Here is a 21,049-nt window from a genome sequence, read left to right as displayed (position 1 = left end):
TTATTCCTGACTGTCCCTGAGCGATAGTTGTGAAATTTCAATTAGTTCCTTTTAGGATTTCCTATTATCGTAACTAACGAAGTGCTTCCTACAATTTTGAAATATACAGGTACCTTGGCATTGATTTATTGTATTTTGTAACAATTTTACGTATTAGGTTTCACCTCGTGAAGATATAAGGAAGAGTATGTGCAGTATCGCTGACCAAAAACTTCTGGATACTCCGCCGTCACTTCTTAGGCCGACTGTACAGTAAACCCTCAAAGATCTGGACTAATTGGGGCTATAACCCTGTCCGGATCTCGAAAAATCCGGATCTTCCAGAAATTATATAAATTTGCTCATATGAAAGAAAACTTATGGTGGTTTAGGTATAACTTAATGCAAAATAAAAAAGTTATTTTTTATATTCATCTTGCCAAAGTGTCACTTTCTGTTGTTCATCCTCGGGTTCTAGTGGGGGTGCCTCTGACTTCTTAATCAGAGTCAGAATCTTCAAGGTCTACTACAAGTGATCAGCGTGCCTGTAGTGATACAGCCACCCATCAGAAGCCTAAAATTCAGTCACGTTCATCTGAGCTGCAAGACGCTCTGCTGCCATCATCAGTTCAGTACCCCGCACAGAAACACCTCTGGACATTTGTTGGTTATATCACTTCAGTACTGCCTCTTCTAACTGTACATGGCGTCCACTCATAACGATCTTACGCTTCACTTGGGAACTGGGACCTGCACTTCCACTTCCACCTGCCTTGGCAGCAAAACCACGAAGCTTTGTTTTGTTTCTCTTTATATCGCTGATTGTTTGTTTTGCAACACCATATTCATCACTTAACCGAGACACTGGTACACCTTTTTCTAATTTTTCTAGTACAGTAATTCAAGTTTTTCACCTATGGTTAGCACCGTATGTTTGCGCTTTGGAGCCATGGTGGAAGAGTAAAGAAAGAAAACTGTGCTTTCACTCGGTCAATGTGTTTCTGCGACTCACACTCAGTCAACTGCCTCAGCTCATTGTCCCCTCAAGGCCGCGTCCCCCCCCCCCCCCAATTCACATGTGCGCGCCTCATAAAAGGATACCGGAGAACCGATAAAATTTAAATTAAATTTAATACAGTATAAAGTTAATAGGATAGTATAATAATATGTACAAATATTTTTTTTGTAAATTTTAATTAATAAATTGTGTATTTTGTAGCCTATGTTTTAAATTGAAAATTTGCCAAGAAATGGTCCGAATCTTCGCAAAATCCGGATATTTGAAGTCCGGATCTTTGAGGGTTTACTGTATTGTTATTTTGGTACCAATACGGCCACCAATAGTGATTACATTAGCCAGTAGACCACACGGGATTATTGTACACCGACTAGAGGCTGATGGGTTACAATGCCTGTCCGCTGTTCAGTGGGTGCTAAGTACAGTACTGTGCTTTATTAAAATTCTTTTGCAGCCTTCGTCTTCTTCATTTATTTACTTGTGGAATTTGGTTGTTTATGCATTACTGTATTTTCTTAGTGTCTAGCTTTATATTGGATATTCCTGTGCGTGTTTTGATGTCTTAATAACTGAAAGACCGAAAAACACTGCCACAGTTAGGAGAGGTACTGTACATGTAGGTAGGGTATTTGTGGATTTTTGTTGCTTATGCATTGTTTTCTTAGTGTCAAGCATTACAGTATATTGGATATTCCCATGTATGTTTTGATGTGTAAGTAGCTGAAAGAAGAACACTTCCACAAATAGGAAGGGTACTGTACATATCTTTAGGGTTAAGGTTGTTAGGATATTGCTCTGTATCTGGATATACCGATGGCTCTATTACTTTAGGTAATCGAGGGATTACTGTACAGTAATACTGCACTAGTCATGAAGGGGTGCTATGACAGGGATGTAAAATAAGCTACAATAGGGCAAAAGTGTTGGCCAAGTTTGTGTAAAATGGGCACTTTTCATATGCAGTACTAGAATGTGATATTGCAGTCATTTATTATCAGTCGTGTTTGTGTTCCAGCCTGGGAGAGCAGCCCTCAGATTTATCATACTTTCAGCCTTATTGAACCAGACTTACCCCCTGTCAGTTCGATATAGTGAGGGGCAACCATGTATGACAGTTCTTTTTCTTTTCTCACACCTTGTCTGACCATATCCAACAGTCTTCTTTGTAGTCTTCCATTACTCTTCTTGCCCTCAAACTTCATCATACATACTCATACCCTGCTCTGTTACATTCTCTCTGTCTGTTCTCTTCTTGGAACCAAAATTGTAAGATTGTATCACAGACATAATTGTGTGATAGCTAATTAAAAAAAAAAAAAAAAGATTAGGTTTGCATAGCAACTTTATAATCTCTCACCGACTTCTTTCTTTTTATTTGCCCTATAATGGTGGGCATAATTGATTACAATGATTACAAGGTAAAGTTTCTCACTAATCGATTATAATTCCCAGTAATCAATTACCAAATGATTACTCCCACCGTAAATTACACATTAAATATATATTATAGGCAAGTGCATTTCAATGGATTTTACCCAATTCACGTTAGTCTACTTAATAGTAAGTGCATTTATTCAAAATGGTATATGTAAAAAAGAGGTGGCTGACAATTAATATCTTGTATGTACGAGTAGAATAAAAAGTCGGGGCCTCAGACGCTGGAGAAGACAAATCTAATACAAGAACAAACTTGTACGTGGACAGTTCGTGTGTACTACTGTGTAGACTGTGGTGGGTGTGCACTGCACAGCTGCCAGCTGTGTGGCAGTATGTGAGTCGTGTGACTGTGGCAGGCGGCTCAGTGGCGTTGATTACTTGTTAAATAAATATTCAGCTGTTAATAATGTCTTCAGAGAAATTAAGTCACTGAATGTAGTGAAGCTGGATGAGGAGGAAATGGAAAATGTGAGTGCACTTAAACACCTGGGTAGTGTGATGAGTAAGGATGGAAATTTAGAGGGTGAAGTGCTTGAAAGGGTACAACAGGGAAGAAAGGTTGCAGGTTCTTTGAAAGCAGTGATATGGGACAGGGAAGTGAGCATGAAAGTAATAAAGTCACTGCATGGCAGTATTGTGATACTATCTCTAACATATGGAAGTGAAGCTTAGACCTTGCTGGAGGGACACAAGAGTGAGAGCATTGGAAATGAGTTATTTGAGAGGAGCATGAGGTGTCACATAGAGAGACAGACTGACAGGTGAGGAAGTAAAAGAGTGTTGTGGTGTGGATATGGATGTGATTGACAGCATTAGGAGAAATACATTGAGGTGGTTCGGCCATGTGGAGAGGATGGAGAACGAGAGACTAACAAGGACATGTATGCGAATGAGATGGAAAGGGGAGAGGGAAGGGGAGGCTGAGGATGAGATGGAAAGATGGAGTGGAGATGTATGAGAGAGGGGTGTGTGAACTGCGAGCAAGGCAGTAAAGTGGCTTTGGACAGGGCAACATGGAGGCATTTGTTTGTGGCTGCCCCTTACACGATTGAGACGTCTGGCTGTAGATAGATAGATAGAATGATGTTTTCATTTTTCCCTGATCTTTTTCTTTATTATCTTAATGCTTAGTTGAGAGAGAGAGAGAGACTACACTGAACTCAGAACATTATAGAGTACCTTATACTCAACTTTACCAATATACCCATGTAACATATATCATCGTGGTAGGTGGGGATGCTCACCATCTGCTCACTCGATGTAGTGCTGCTCTCGGGTGACTGCTCTGTCCTCTCTTCCTTCTTTCCTGCCTTCCTTTTCTCTCTCTCCTTCATTCCCTCCTCTTCCTTCTGTCTACAGATGACTTTACACTGAGTGACAAGCCAAATGCTTTCCTGTACACCAGGAAACCATTTACAACGCTGGGTGATAACCATATAACCAAGTCACGGCGCTTGGTGGTTTGGTGGGTAATTAAGACGCTCCAATCGGATTGAGCCAGTGCAGGTTTATATCCAAGGGGTGGTTGGGGTTTATTGCTCATGTAATGCCACTCAGGGATGAATAAGGCTGGTCACTTTCATCATAAATGTCAGGACCAACTTGCCCAGCCTCAGGCTCCTACGCTTCTCATGAGGCAGCGCTGGATTAGATGATGAATGAAATGAATGAATATCTGTCATAAGGTAAAAGTAATTGAAAAATAATCGATTACTAATCGATTATTGACCACAAAAGTATTCAAAATAATCGATTACAGAAAAAATTGAGAATCGTCCATCACTGTTGCTCTCTAACTTTCCTGTTGATATTTCTCTCTCTCTCTCTCTCATATCCTTGATCCCAGATGCTAATTGCTTTTCATTTGCACCATCATTGATGTATAGAGATGAGTTGTGTTGAGAATTATTGTGTTTTGATGCCTCACTCTCTTTGTAATTTATGAATCTTCCCATTCAGGTGAGGATTATGATGCAGAGGATGATGAAAATGGTCTGAACAAGTCTGACTCTGAGCTAATGCCACCACCTCCACCATTACCCCGGGCATCTGAAACTTCTAGTGTGCCTGGGGATCGTCGCCGCTTAGTCACACCACTGGCTGCAATGATGCCATCAAAGTATGCAAATATCGACATTCGAGAAATATTTCCTGATTTTAGGCGAGATGCTGTGAGTATATAATGTGGTTTTCTGGTTATCCATATTGTATTGGTGTAGTAAAGCCTGTAAATTTTGTACTGGTCATTGTTGTTTTCAAGTGTTGTACAGTACTGTGTGTAAATGTGATATCCAACACCTGAGAGCTACTGATTCAGTGTGTGGGAGGACAAAGAGCCCCCAAGACGTAAGGTAACATGGTGGTAGGATGAGGGTGTAGAAGCTGCAGTTAACCCCTTAACCGCGGGGCGTCACTTTCGTGACGCTTGGGAGCAAGGGATCATACCGCGGGGCGTCGCTTTTGTGATTCTGTGTTATTTTGAATTCACCCGGGCTTCCAAGTGGGGGCTTGTATCATCTATCAGTACTGACAATGTCCAACACTAGTCAGCACTCCTAATCTCATCTGTACTCCCATCCATTGTTGACAATTTAGCCATTTCTCCCCGTTCTTGACTCCCCTCCCTACCCCCCCTCCATTACCCTATCCTCTCGCCTGCCCGGCCATGCTACGCTAAGTAAATCTTCCCTGGAATTTTTCACTGATTTCATCCATTGAAATAAGCCCTATGTCGTATTCTTATACCAAATAATATATACAAGAAAGAAATCAGGTAAGTGAGAGTGCCATACACCTGGAATTGGCTAATTATCACCTGACAACACCTCACGTGCACTCGTTCGCTAATTTTCGCTGTTTTTTTCCCCTTGAAATATGCCGTATAATCTATTTTCGTAATAAATATACATGTAAGGAGGGAAGGGAGAAGCCTAAGTGATATTTGCATTCACCTGGAACTACCTAATTTATAATGTATTGTCTAGATTTCCTGCCAATCATCAGTGCTACACAAAGCTGTTTCAAGATTTAACATTGGTAGCTCTGATTATATATCTCCTAAGTAGGCCTCTAATCTATTTTCGTAATAAATATACATGTAAGGAGGGAAGGAAGAAGCCTAAGTGATATTTACATTCACCTGGAACTACCAAATTTATAATGTATTGTCTAGATTTCCTGCCAATCATATCAGTGCTAGACTTAGCTGTTTCAAGAAGTAATATTGGTAACTCTGAATAACCCCTAAAAAGGCCTCCAGGCTGGCTGGCTGGCCCTGCGTTATCAGTTTAGTGTCCTTCCGAAGTGAGAGGACGTATGTTTCTTCTTGCTGACTTCAAGGCCTTTTTTCACCCCCATGCAAATGGCTCTGTGACCTTTACCCCCTACTAAACCTCGTGTGGAAAGAGGTAAAGGGCTGACAATTGATAAAAGAGTGACTACGATCTTTCTGTTGAGTAAAACATTGCAAGTGGAATTGTAAATAATGTGTAAACAGCAAGTGAAAGTAATGAATGTAAATATATGTGAACAATGGAAAATAGTTTTATAAGTTATTTCAAGTGACAGTGCACAACACAGTGTAAATAAAATAGAAATGTAAATAACGTAAATAAAATAGAGAACGTAAATAGAAATGTAAATGAGTAGTATTATAAGAATACGAGTATATACCCTAGGAGTAATGAAAGTGAAAGTTTCACTCTAGCATGTCTGAATGCTATGAGTTATGAGAGTGAAGATGAAAGTGACATTCACTCTCAATGCCAGTATACAGGACGAGAAAGTGAATGCTACGTATTTTACTGAAAGAAATTGAATCCCTACAGTGACAATAAACTAATACTACTGAAGGAAACTTATGGATAAAGACTGTAGATATATATAAGTGTTATATAGTAATAGAAATATAAAGTGTGAGGGGTTTTATGAATAATAAATGACAGACTACTAAGAGTGAACTAGTGCCAGTGCGACGATCAGACGCGCTCGTAATTTCCATTGCTTTCACAGTGTTTTTTTTTTTAGTATGGATCCCAAACTACTTGAAAATTGTAGAATAGTGTTTATAGTGTTTGTATCTGGCTGTGGTAATCATATTACGGGTTGTCGGGAAGTGTAAAGTGGAGACTTCGTTACCCTACTTCAGAGGTCTCCACAAGTCCTACGGTAACCGACGAAGGCTCAACAATCATTCCAGGAGAAAGCTGAAGGTATGTGCCATAAGCATATGTAATTTTATTATTCTAGGACTAATAACTGATTTTTGGCAAATATTTTTTGAGAGTCTGTCGGAGCCCAAATAACCCCGCGGCACACGCAAGTCATTGGTAAACAAGCCCGCGGTGTAGGGGTTAAGGAAAGAAGGTTTTTCCGGGAATGAGAAAGGGGTTGTAGCAAAGAGGAATACTTGGCTGCCAAGCATAAGGTGAGAAAAGAAGTATGCATGGCAAAATTTGTGTCTCGGAGACTTTTACTGGATAACTTAAGTAGCATTGAAAGGAAGTACTGTATATGATATTTAAGGTGGCACTTCAGATTAAAAGGGAAAACAGGGATATCATAGGTGAGCACTGTGTGAAGAATGATGAAGGAAAGGTAGTGGTGAACAGTGAGGATATTATAGACACTTGAGAGAGCATCGTAACTTGTTGCTGAATGAGGAGTTTGACTGGAACAGTGGAGGTTTGGAGCCAGCAGATCCAGTGTTTGGCCCATGGCCTTTAATTGGTGCTGCTACTGTGAGCAGGGCAATAGGTAGGATGCAGCTGGGGAAGGCGGCAGGTGTGTCTGGGTTGGCCATGGAAATGCTGAAGACCTCACGAGATACAGGAGTGGGATTAGTTACAGATTTGACAAATACAGTACAGTAATCCCCGTACTATCCAGATGCCCACTTTCCAGACATCCCCACTTACTGGACATTGTGGGCCTGGACCTTCAAAACCCAAAAATGGCCAAAAAAAGAAAAAAATCCCCCCAAAATCCGAATTTTTTCCCACCCGTAATTTGAAATTGCTGCGTGGCGCCGAACAGCTGTTACACCACAGACCTTCACCCCTTCCTTGGTCCCCCCTCCCCCCTCCCCTGTCAGGGTTGCCATTTGGTATTTTTCATTACCAAATTTGGGCCAATTTGGTCATGAAAATTTCGTTTGGTAATGAATCAGAATAATGCATTACCAAATGGATTTTTCAAATGTATGAGGATACACAGGATGGAGATGGTGGATTGTTTGCTCTCTCTGATTAATCTGCCAATGTACATAGCGTGAAAATAACCAACATGCTGTTAAATATACAAAGAGTGATTACATGTACAGTATTTCCACTTGCATATATAGTTAGTGAAGAATAAATGCTAGCATTACGAATTTGGTAATGAAAAGTTAAATTTGGTAATGAAAACTGAGGAGTTTGGTAATGTGGCCATTGCGATCTGGCAACTCTGTTTCCCCTTCACCAACACCCAAACATTAGTTATTGCCTAACTTCAATCGCGAGTGGTAGCATATCAAAATGGGAGCCACACGTGCTCATTTTTTTGTGAATAAACAGTGAATAAACTGCAATACCTCACCACTAGACCACATGGGAATTTACAGTGTTGTGCAGTGTTAAGAAATTAGAATTTAGGGTGCAAAGGATTAACTGTGGAGTGCAAATGGTGGTTAGAACTGGCCTGGTGCAATTAACAATGTGCAGTGTTAAACAGTTATAACTCACAGTGAAAAGAATTACTGTAAGTGCAGCACAACACTGGAATGCTGTACGTGCTTTAAGAGCATTTTCACCACTGCCAAATCCTTACAAAAGGTGGCCACAAACGTGCTGTAATTACCCGGATGAGGTACAGTGGAGGTATTGTAACCAATGAGATCTTGCCTAAGTGACGTATATGCTGCTGCTATAAAGCTCGAATTGGGGAAAGTTTGAATACCATCTCAGCACTTTTGCGGCACCTCGGTTTGGGTTACCTTTCCTAGAAGGGTAGTCAAGTCGTACCCCACCTAGTCATGGTAACCTTGCAGACACCCGTTTTTTTTTTCCATTTCTGTTCTATGTGTTTTATTTCAGTTTTTTTTTTTTTTTTTTTTTCTAAATTAGGATGACACAAACGGGGGCGGCGCTGCCCGGGTTTATCCCGGGTAGTATTGTATATACATTTTGCTGTTGTTGTCATTTTTTTTTTTTTTTTTTTTTTTTTTTTTTTTTGTTCTCCCTTACCATGAGTAAACAACACCAGTGCCCTCGCTGCAGTAGGTCAGTAGCAAAAAGTGCATAAGCACTGAAGTGCGCCTACTGCAGCGAGTGGATTCATATAGCTTGTGAAAATTTGGATGCAGGCGACTATCCATTCATGACGAAGAGCCACCAGCTGGGCTTTCACTGGCTGTGTAGCCAGTGTGTTGCACCAGCAGACGAGGTCTTGGCTGGTGGAGGAAGTAGTACCAAGAAGGAGTTTGAAGATAAAGTTATTGGGGCGATCTTTCATGGAATCAGAGACGTATCAAATAGGCTGGAGGCACTAGAGACCAAGGTCTCATCACCCATGGCGGTCACACAAGATCAGGCCAAGTCATTTGCGGATGCTGTTCGCGGGTCTCTCGTGGGGGGAGGGAAGGATCTGCCTGGGGGCGTGATTTTGCATTTTCTTTTGGAATAAATGCTTTTCTTGTGTTCATAGCATTTTCGGGGTGCTTAGGCATAACTAAAGTTAGCTTGGAACCACGTGCTCAGAGTTCTGAGAGGAAACAAGGGGCAAGGAAATAAGCAAATAAACGCTTCTCATCACTGCGAGACACACAACACTGAGGCAGGCAGTGGCAGGTGGTATGGGACATGGGTCACATGGGTCAGGTACAGTAATTTTTTATGTTTAACCACAGTATCATTTATTTTTGTACCTGTAAAATGAAATACTGTACTGTATGTAGTTAGAAATAACAAACTTTCAAATAACAGACAAATGACCAATGTCAGGAACGATTCTCTGCCAGAAGATATTGTCCGTTGCTGCCGAAATCCATTGAGTCGGGGTCCGTAGAATTGACGGTCGACTGTGTATGTGTACAAGGGGGAAGGCTGATGCCCTAGAAAGAGGGAAATACTGTACAGAGGCATAAATCATTTGGACAAGATAATGAAGGTAATGGAGAGAGTTCTAAGATGGATGATTAGAGAAAGAGTGAATATTGATGAGATGCAGTTGTTTATGCCAGGCAAAGGGACCACTGATGCCATATTCATTGTTCGACAGCTTCAGGAAAAATATGTAGGAAAGAAATGGAAACTGTATTTTTTTAAATTTATTTTTTATTTTATTTATTTATTTATTTATTTTATTTTTTGAGAAGGCTTTTGACAGAGTCCCTAGTGAGGTGGTGAAGTGGTCAATGAGAAAGCTTGGGATCAGGGAGTCGGTGGTTAGGGTGGTTATGGCCATGTATGTGGGTGCTCGCACCCAGGTAAGGGTGAATTGAGTGATGAGTTCTCCTTGAATGTTAATGTGCAGCAGGGGTCAGTTTTGAGCCCTTTGTTGTGTTGAAGGCCTCTCACGTGACTTCAGAAATGGACCCCTGTGGGAGATGTTGTATGCTGATGATTTGGTGGTGATTGCAGAGAATGAAAGGGAGGCAGAGGAATGATTTAGGGAATGGAGAGATGGTATTGGGTACAAAGGCTTAAGAGTAAATGCAGATGAAACAAAAGTGATTGTATCTAGGGCTGATGGTGGTACTGTCGGAGAAGAAGGAGAGTGGCCATGTGCTATTTGCGACAAGGGCATGGGAAGTAATTCCATCTTGTGCAGTGTCTTTAATAAGTGGGTGCATAAGAGATGTAGTGGTATTAGAGGTAGACTGCAAGATAATGTTAATTTCATGTGTGCAGTGTGTCGGAAAGAGCGGGTGGAGATTGTCAGGCATGAAAGGATTGAGCTTGCTGGTGAGACGCTTGAGTGTTTGGAAGAGTTTTGTTATTTGGGAGACATGTTATGTGCTGGAGGTGGGGCTGGAGCTAGTTCTGTAGCTAGTGTGAGGAGTGGTTGGAATGGTTGGAAGAAGTTCAGGGAGTTGTTGCTTCTCCTGACATTGAGAGAGCTCTGCCTCTGTGCTAAGGGATCTGTGTATGCGGCATGTGTTAGGAGTGTGATGGTGTATGGTAGTGAGACTTGGGCAGGAAAGGAAGGGGATATTGGCAGATGCAAACATACAGAAATGACAATGATTAGGTGGATGTGCAGTGTGTCCCTGCTAGGTTTATGATGGAAGAGCTAAGGGTTAGGATGGGACTGGAGTACATTGGTGTTGTGATGAGGAGAAGTAGATTCAGATGGTCTGGGCATGTGAAGAGGATGGATGATAATAATTGGGTGCAGAAAGTGAGTAGTAGTAATGTTGAGGGTAGGGTTGCAAGAGGTAGACTGAAAACAACCTGGGACAAGGTCATTGTGTCCTTAGGGATAAGGGACTGCATATGGAAGCTACCAGAGATCAAGCAGCATGGAGAACCACCATCGGTGACCAAGGCCAATGCATGCAAGCATGTTGGACCCTTCAAAACTGAATGAAACAAAGGAAGAAAGGTTTCTGGTTCTCTGAAAGCACTGATAAGAAACAGGGATGTGAGTATGGATATAAAAAAGTCGCTGCATGATAGTACAGTGTTGTGATACCAACTCTGATGTACAGAAGTGAAGCTTGGACCTTGTTGGAAGGAAACAAGTCAAGAGTGATATCAGTGGAAGTCATTTATTTGAGAGGAGCATGTGGAGTTAATGCATGCAAGCATGTTGGACCCCTCAAAAACAAAATGAAACAAAGGAAGAAAGGTTTCTGGTTCTTTGAAAGCACTGATAAGATATAGGGATGTGAGCATGGAAGTAGAAAAGTTGCTGCATGATAGTACAGTGTTGTGATACCAACTCTGATGTACATAACTTAAACTTGGACCTTGTTGGAAGGACACAAGTCAAGAGTGAGATCAGTGGATATCATTTATTTGATAGGAGCATGTTGAGTTAATGGAGGGACAGACTAACAAATGAGGAAGTGAAGGAGCATTGTGGTGTGAATGTGGATGTGATAGAAAGCATTAGGAGAAGTTCATTGAGGTGGTTTGACCATGTGGGGAGGATGGATATCAAGAGACTAATGAGGAGAGTGTATGTGAGTGAGGTGGGGAGGGGGAGGCTAAGGTTGAGATGGAGGGATAGAGAGGTGAAGTGTATGTGGGAGGAAGGCAGTGAAATGGTGGGGAACAGGGTGACATGGAGGTGAAATATTGTGGCCACCCTTTACGGGATTATGGCGACTGGTAAGAGATAGATATATACTGTAGATAGATTCAGATGTTTTTTATTGTAAGTAAAAGTTTTATGCTATGGCTTCTTGGGGCATTTCTCTGGCACAATTGCTGTCAAACCAATATGGGGAGTCCGATCTTTTAGTGAAGTGTTGACTGGGTATGAACAGTGCCATACCAGCTTTGTATTAAGTCATTCATGTGAGACTGGGTGGAATTGATGTCAGTAGAGAAGAAAGACTGCTATGGAATATCAGCAATATAATTTCTAAATCCATCCCAGTCTGCCCTATCAAAGTGCCATCAGGTCACTCTGACAGGTTGAGAACAAGAAGGTTTAGGGAGACTGACTAATGAGGCTTTGATGAGATTCTGGTTGGAGGATCCAAGTGGTGACAGTATTTGTGTCCAGTAGTGATCTAGAATGTTTGTCAGGAAGAGGTCCACATAATCTAATTTAGGACTTAATGTAAGTTTTTTCTTTTGTTGGTCCAATTGTGGGAACTTTTGGGTAGCACCTTTTATATATGTATGCATTAGCAGTATACATCAAGTATATAATGTAATTTGTACTGATTTGTAGTATTAAGAGATTGTGTCATATTAATTTTGTTTTTCTTAGTTGAGATGAATATCCAGCTCTATATATCCTTTTGTATATTTTCACCAGCTACAAAAGTAGGTACGGTATATTCCCGCAGGATAAATAAAACAGTTCTTTGGCCCTTCCAAGTAAGTCAGTTGATGGACAACTAGGGCAGATATAAATATAATACTTCTCTCTCTCTCTCTCTGCACACACACACACACACACACACACACACACACACACACACACACACACACACAAAGGAGTAGTCAGAGCGATCGGACGTGTCTCAGCTGCCTCTCAATCACTGCTGCAAACCTTAAGTAGTTTTCTGGAATTAAGTTTGTCCTGTCTCCTTTAGTCTTATCTAAAGTGTAAAGTATTGTAAATTAATATAGACCACGAAAAATATAAAGAGCTATTGTCGGTGAGTATACATGAATGTTTATAGAAATTTCGGTAACATCTGTTCAGTACTATAACCAGCCTCAAACATGGTCAACAATGTAAACATCGAGGGACCCGAATTTCCAGGTTGTGACAATGAAACAAATGTGATGGATTTGGTTAAAATGTTGAACATGAGGGTTAGTGAATTAGAAAAGAAAGTGGAGGATCTGGTATCAAGGAACATGCCTGAAAATACGGAAAAGACTATACAGAGTCTAATACAGGCCAGTGAGACGGCTAACTAGGAGATTGAGAACTTGAAATAAGAAAATATTGAATAAAGGAGAAAACTAGAAGAGAGCAGTAACAAAATGGAGAAGGTGAGTAGTGTGTTGGAAGAGTAAAAGGTAAAGTGGGCACATGTGGAAGAAGAACAGAAAGAAGTGGTCAGCTTAAGGGAAATCATTCAGGAAGAAAGGGAAATGAACAAGAAAAAAATGGAAGAAAATGTAGTGAAAATATTGAAGAAAAAAGAGAAAGTAGTGAGAGATGTGTGGTAACATTTGGAAATAAGGAGGAGGAAGAAAAGGTTAGATCTGTGAGACTCGAGAGAAACATGAATCAAGTGAGAAAAATATTGGGCAAGATCGATCCCGAAGGAAACAAGCGAGAAAAAGAAATTGAGGAAGTAAGGAGGATAGAGCCATATAAGAAAGGGGAAGTAAGACCAATGAGAGTTAAGTTGTCATCAGAAAGTGTAGTAAATGATATACTTTAAGTGGCCTGGAAACTAAGTAAAGAGGCAGGGATGGAAAATATTTTAGTAAGAAAAGATTTGAATGAAGAAGAAAGAGACGTTTTAAAATCTTGAAGGAACAAGTATAGGAAAAAAATGACAGGAGGACAGAGGAAGAATGTAAAACATTTTTTTGGAGAGTGATGGATATGAAAGTAAGGAAGTGGTATGTGAGGGACTAGAAGTGAAGGAAACAAGGAGGATGGATATGAAAACGAATAAGAGAGGAATGAGTAAAGATAAAACCAGTGCCGTAAATCTAAGTATCATGTACTGTATAGTAATGTGGATGGGTTAATATCCAAGAAAGGGGAAATGGGAAACTATATAAATGAAAAGAAACCTGAAATTGTTAGCTTGGTGGAGACTAAAATACCACGAGATGTTGATACTAAATTATTTGGATGGAACAGTTATAATATTTGGCGGAAAGATAGAGAAAGCAAGTTTGGGGGAGGAATAATGATTTTAACCCGCAATGACCTAAGAGCAAAAATACAGAAATTGATAATACCATGGCAGAACTTTTGGGAGTTGAAATAGAGGACAGTTATAGAGAAAAAATAGATGTAATAGTATTTTGTATGCCTCTCAAAACTAGGGCATGAACAAAAGAAGATTATGAACAGTTAATAAGAGAATCCATTATTAAACTAATGCCAACGGCCATGCCACGTTGAGTACACCGCTTCCCGTTCGATCAGCGAAGTTAAGCAACGTTGGGTCTGGTTAGTACTTGGATGGGTGACCGCCTGGGAACACCAGATGCTGTTGGCATCCCTACGTCAAGTGGGGTTGGTGGAGGATTAGTGCCCCTCCCTGTAAAACAATTAACTCTGAGCCCTTGGCCACCCTGTCTGGGATACGTGGCGTCTGGCAATGAATGAATGAATGAATGATACTTGAACGAAGAAATAGAATGATAATAATGGGAGATTTTGGTTGTAGAGAAGTTGACTGGGAAAGTATGGATGCTGGGAGCAATGAGGAATCATGGGGAAATAAATTAACAGTATTGGTGATGGAAAACATGTTAACCCAAGTAATTAAAGAAAATACAAGAATTAGGGGTGACAGCGAACCATCAAGGCTTGACTTAGTATTCACAAAGGACCCAAATGATGTGAGGAACATTACCTGCCAATGCCCCTTTGGTAAAAGTGATCATCTGGTTATTGAGATGGAAGTGGTGGGAATAAGGGAAGGAGAAAGAGATGATAAACACACAAAAAAATAGATGCAATTATGGAAAGGCAGACTTTGCTTTGCTGAGGAACTTTTTCCAAATGTAGAGTGGAGCAAAATGAATGCGATCACAAATGTTGATGAGAAATACAAGTTGCTGATAGAAGTGTATAAAACAGGAGTTAGTAAATATGTCCCAAAATTTTCTGCAGCTATGGAAAGGAAGAAAGAATGGTTTAACAACAGATGTAGAATGGCACATGAGGCAAGAGAAAGAGCATGGAATAAAGTGAGAAGAAGGTATAGTGAAAGGGCTTGGGAGGAGTACAAGCAGGTAAGAAATGAATATGTAAGAGTGCAGAGAGAAGAAGAAAGGAAATATGAAAAAGATATTGTAACTAAATGTTAAAAAAGAACCGAAATTATTTTATAGGTTTGTGAATGGTAAAATGAAAATTAAGGACAGTATAATATGATTGAGGGATAGAGATGAAACCTATGAAAGAGAAGAAGAATTGTGTGAAATAATGAACAACAAACTGCAGTCAGTCTATGTGTTGGAAGAGGAATTTAGGGAACCTGAAATAGAACTCAGGGTGACGAGAATGGCAGAAATTACAGTGGACATAAATGAGGTGCTGCAGCTGATGAGGGATTTGGATGTAAGTACAGTACAATCCCAGTTAACCGGGTGGCTTGGGGAATTTACCTTCCCGGTTACAGATTTTTCCCGTATTTCTGATTTTCAAGTCAGATCTATACAAAGGCTATCACAGCAGTAAATACAGTTCAGGTACTCACCAGTCACATTAGGGGTTACACTAAGAGATTCCGCCTGAAAAACTGCCTTGTAAACACACACCATGGTCATAACGCACGTGTGCAATGTCTAGCAACTAGCAGTACCGCAAATTACACCAGTCCATTGTTTACCGAATTACTGTATTCATTATATGTACTGTACTCATAAAAATTGAAAAATAAAATATAGAAATAAAAGCTTGAACATTTATTAGTGAACTGATGATGTGTTAAGACTGCACTGTAGAATTATCACAACACCTGTGCCCCCACGTGAGTTTGTTTACGTTTCCGACTTTTCTTCTTCTTCCCTACCTGACCTCCATCACTTCACCCCTCACCCGCCACTCAGCTGTTTTGCAGAAAATAAAATAAATGATGTACGTATGAAATGCAGGCATATTATTTATTTATTTTTCTTCCAACAAAGTAAACTTTTATTCCTATTAACATTTATATTCAGCCATTAGTGTTTTATAATGTTCGCCTTTTTCAAGTCTGTTGCATATGTCCAGCTTCTGTTTCAAGGTAAGCACGATACGCTTACGTTTAGTTTGCACTTTAGGCATTTTGGAGTGTACAAATTACCATCTATTAGAGGAACACAATAGCAAGAGACCTTGTTTGCTGTCTGGTGGCAAAACGCAGACTGGTGATTTTTGGAAGGTGTGGAGGATGACTGAATTCAAGTAGGGGAAAGAGGGGGAGAGGAGGGGTGGTTAAGAGGATTTGCTAGGGATTTACATCAGCTGGAAATGCCTTCACCTCGCTTTGTCTGACTTCCCCCAGCCTCGTGTGACACAATCAAACGGCGGTTTGGCGGTCCATTCAAATTGGCGCACAGTTATAAATTACTGACATTTTTACCAGCCCTTGAATTTTCCCGTTGTTCTGAGTATTCCGTTTGTCTGGATACCGGATTGCTGGGATTGTACTGTAAAACAATGAGCCCAGATAGTGTGTCTGGATGGATCCTGAAGGAATGTGCAGATCAGTTAGTGTGGCATGTTTATGTCATCATCAAGATTTCGGTGGAAAATGGACAGTTAACTAAAGATTGGAAAAGAGCAAGTATTGTGCCAATCTGCAAGGGAGGAGATAGGGAAGATCCACTCAGTTATAGACCTGTATCACTTAACTAGTATTGTTTGTAAAATCTGCGAGAAAATTATTAGAAAAAGATGGATAAAAGTATTTAGAAGAAAATGAAGTGATAACACCAAGACAGTTTGGTTTTAGAGAAGGACGATCATGTGTTACTAACCTATAAAGTTTCTACAGTAGGGTAATAGATGTCATACAAGAGAGAGAGAAGGATGGGCAGATTTTTTTTTCTTTGTTTATGCTAGAAAGAAGGAACCAAAGGCAACGAGCCCGCAAAACTGTTCCTTCCAAAAGAAAAACAAAATACAAGAGAGAGCCAAATTCAAGATCCATTCATTTTGAGATGCCTGGACACACTGCGTTTGAAAGACTGGAGATTATAGGAAACAGGAAATACAGACAGAGGGAGACAGTTCCAGAGTTGTCTGGACCTCAAGAAAGCATTTGACAGGGTGCCTTATAGGAGACTGCTGTGGAAGTTGAAGACCTTTGGAGGGGTGCATGGGAAACTATTAACCCCTTAAACGTGGCTGTGAACAGTTGATACCCCCTGAGTGGCGGGGTTGTTTCGCGGTCTGAATACCTGTAGGAAAATATTAGCCAAAAATCAGAGATTAACCCTAGAACATTATACTTGGTATGGCAGATAGTACTTACATTCAGCTTTCTCCAGAGACAGGTGTTGAGCCTTCGTGGACTACCGAAGGACTTGTGGAGACTTGCAAAGTTGGGTAACCAAATCTTCACTTTCACACCTCCAGCAACCTGGTTTCCCCTCAACCACAGCCTCATTCTGTCACAGTAAACTTTATACTACAACGTAAAGGTAGTTTGGAATCCGTATTTGTACAATAAGCACTGAAAATAAGGCTAAAATCAACGGAGCGTACGGCTGACGTGCACCGCGGCGGCTGTCTTCCTGTCACTCAACAAACATTTCCATTTTCACAGCTAAAAACATGTATACTACATTATTTTCAATCATATTACTTCCCAAAAGATCACCACGGCGCGCTTTTTATTCTGCCTTACGCCCGCCACTTTATTCTCGTTTCTGCCGGCCGCTTGCACTGACTCGGAAGAGCTAGAACTTGCCATAATGTCACTTTGAAAGCCTGCGGTAAACTGACGCTAAACAGGGGGAAACCGTGAGGAAAAAAGCTAGTGTTACAACTGGGGAACCAAGCATTTCCTGTTAGCATAAACTGCTTGTGAGAGGAGAGCGCAGATTTACAGTTCTGAGCACTCAGAGCGCTGCCATGTATCACAGCCAGGCTGGCCCGGCCGTGGGGGGGGGGGGACGGAGGAAAAACGCGATACTTGGCAACAACTGAGGTCAGTAGTACAAAGGTAAAGTATGCTAATTGTAGCTAAAGGGTGGTGGTACTGATAGACAGTACCAGCTGGAGCCTGCTTGCCCGCGGTTATTCAAAATTTACTAGAATCGCAAATGCGACGATCCGCCGTTATGTCCTTTTTGCCGAGCGTCGCAAATGAGACGATCCGCGTTTAAGGGCTTAAAGTGGATGGAAAATTATTTGATAGGAAGGCAGATGAGAACAGTTATAAGAGACAAGGTTTCACAGTGGAGAAATGTGACTAGTGGAGTACCCCAGGGCTCTGTCTTAGCCCCAATAATGTTTCTGATTTATGTAAATGATTTACCAGAGGGTTTAAATAGTTACATGTGTATGTTCGCAGATGATGCTGAAATCATGAAACATATCAACGGTACTGATAGTTATAAAAAACTGCAAGAGGACTTGTACAAACTCCACAGATGGAGCCAGTCATGGAAAATGGATTTTAATGCCAAGAAATGTCATGTATTAGAAATTGGAATGAGTGAAAAAAGACTGCACTGGACATATAAAATGGGCAGTGAGATAATTTGCAAGATAAAAGATGAGAAAGACTTGGGAGTGACCATTCAGGATGACATGTCACCAGAAAAACATATAAACAAAATCATTGGAGGAACTTACGGATTACTGACCAATATGAGTGTGGCTTTTAATTATATTGACGAGGAAATGCTGAGGGAGTTGATAGTGACCATGATAAGACCAAGACTAGAGTATGTGGCTGTGGTATGGTCACCTCATTTGAAGAGGCATATTGATAAACTGGAGAGGGTTCAGTGGATGGCAACGAGGATGATACCATGTTTAAGGGAACTCACCTACAAAGAGAGATTGGAAAAACCGAAGTTATCGACACTGTGTGAGAGAGGAGAAAGAGGTGACTTGATCACAATATTTAGAAATGTAAGAGAATTGGAAAGGGTGAATAGAGAGGATCTTTTTGTGTTGGATGATGGAAGAACAAGAGGTCATGACTTCAAGTTGGGGAAAAGTAGATGTCTTAATGATCTTAAAAGGTTCAGTTTCCCGAATAGCCTAGAAGCATAAGTATTTGGAATGACTTAGACAAAGAGGTGGTGCAGGCAAAGAACATTCATGTGTTTAAAACTAGACTGGATAAATGTGGATATGGAGACAGGACAACACAAGCTTAGCTCAATTCCTGTATACTACACATAGGTAAATACAGTAATCCCTCTAATATCCTATGTAATAAAGCCAAAGGCATGTCCAGAAAGTGGCCCCGTCCGGAAAGTGGGCCCCTGGCTCCTGGACTGGTACTTAAGGACCCTAACCCAGCCTAACTTTGAAAGCCACCTAAATAACTCTCTACCGGACATGCATAGCACCTATTTAAACCTATTTAAGACCCTGTTTGCACCAATAATGGACATAAAGCATGAAATAAATGAAAAGGAACCAAAGAATGAGGAATTAGAAGTGACTGTACCACAGCCAGGGTACTTAGAGCGCGTATGTGGCCATCATCTCTAAGGCTTTGGCAGTGGTGAAAATGCTCTTGAAGCATGTACAGTACTCCGGTGTTGTGCTGCACTTAATTCTTTGCACTGTGAGTTATAATTGTTTAACACTGCACATTGTTCCTAACTGCATCATGCCAGTTTCAACCACCAATTTGCACTCCACAGTTGATCCTTTGCACTCTACATTCTAATTTCTTAACCCCTAAAACGCGGCTGTGTACGCGCGATCCCCCCCCTGTGGCGGGGTTGTAGCGGGGTCTGAGTACCTGTGGAAAAATATTAGCCAAAAATCATAGATTAACCCTAGAGCATTAAAATTTTTAAGGCATATATTACTTACATTCAGCTATCTCCTGAGCCACATGTTGAGCCTTCGTTGACTACCCAAGGACTTGTGAAGACTTGCAAAGTTGGGTAACAAAGTCTTCACTCTCACACCTCCAGAAACCCGGTTTTCTTTCTACCACAGCCTCAGTCTGTCACAGTACACTTTATACAACAACGTACAGGTTGTTTGGAATCCGTATTTGTAAATAAGAACTGAAAATAAGGCTAAAATGGACAGAGCGCACGGCCGACATGCAGCGCGGTGGCGATCTTCCCGTCAATATTGTCACATTTGCCTTTTCTCGGCAAAAAACACGTATACTCCTTTTTTTTCCATCATAGGACTTCGCAAACGTTTGCCTGTCACTATTACGGTAATAAAAATCAATGTCACTGCCAGTATTGTGGACTGGGAATGAGGAAGACCACCGCGGCGCGAGTTTATTCAGCCTTACGGCACGCACTTTATTCTCGCTCCTGTCGGCCACTCGCACTTCATTTCTATCGCTCACTTTCACTGTATCTTTTTTTTTTTTGCCTTATTCATCAGTGTCACTGTCCAGTGTTATAAAAATAATATTTTATACACAAAAAACTTTTACTTTCAGAACATAGAATAGGAAAATATGCTTTTATCTTTTTACACTGGAGTGACTGTCACTCGCAATACTTATATGATTACTATGTACAATTATTTACAACAAAAAACACTGTAACTGTCAGTGCTTTTACAAGTACATACACTAATTTACACTCATCAGGCTGTCACTGTCAGCACGTAAAAGAAAACTAAACAATATTATCACTGTCACTCTCAGTATTTTTCCCAATATTTTTACCCTTATTTTCAAAATCTACTTAGGCTGTGGTAGTCGAAAAAACACGGGTAAGCACAGAGGGGAACTTTGCACTCTTTGCACTGCAAGGAGGTGCGCCTAAAAGTTCTTTCCTGCCTGGTAGTGTGGCTGCACACATGACACCTCCTCAGTGCTTTCCCCCTCTTTGCAGTGGCTGGCAGTGGCTCCAGGCGGTGTCGCTGAAGGTAGGCCATACACTGTAGGCGGTCTGGAGGTGTGTGAGGGTGGCGTTTGGGACCTGTTGAAAGCACCTGGCCATAACGCTGAAGCAGCTGGTAGACACAAGTCTTGGAGAATCTTCTGAGAGAGTAGTTGGCTGGCTTCCTGTTCTTGATTTTATACAGGATGAAGGCGTTCAACATGCACATGTCAATCAAGTGCAAGAACACCTTCCTGTACCAACGACGATTTTTCCT

At 40.9% G+C, this 21,049-nt stretch overlaps 1 protein-coding gene and 1 non-coding gene across 2 annotated transcripts in view; both read left to right on the top strand.

The window, feature by feature from the left end:
* The window catches only part of Taf1 (TATA-box binding protein associated factor 1), a 667,992-nt gene that overhangs the window by 52,714 nt on the left and 594,229 nt on the right, over positions 1-21,049 (top strand). The window contains exon 4 of the mRNA XM_080273519.1: positions 4,394-4,605. Within this exon, the coding sequence (XP_080129645.1) occupies positions 4,394-4,605 (212 nt within the window). The remainder of the gene's footprint in view (positions 1-4,393; positions 4,606-21,049) is intronic.
* On the top strand, positions 14,170-14,288 carry LOC145401521 (5S ribosomal RNA). The gene has a single exon (XR_013897612.1). It is a non-coding gene; the product is annotated as a 5S ribosomal RNA (ribosomal RNA).

This window comes from Coenobita brevimanus, chromosome 55, assembly GCF_032717465.1.
Source record: "Coenobita brevimanus isolate Jiangsu-jjx chromosome 55, ASM3271746v2, whole genome shotgun sequence".
Taxonomy (NCBI): Eukaryota; Metazoa; Arthropoda; class Malacostraca; order Decapoda; family Coenobitidae; genus Coenobita; species Coenobita brevimanus.
This window is presented reverse-complemented; position numbering and strand designations above follow the sequence as displayed.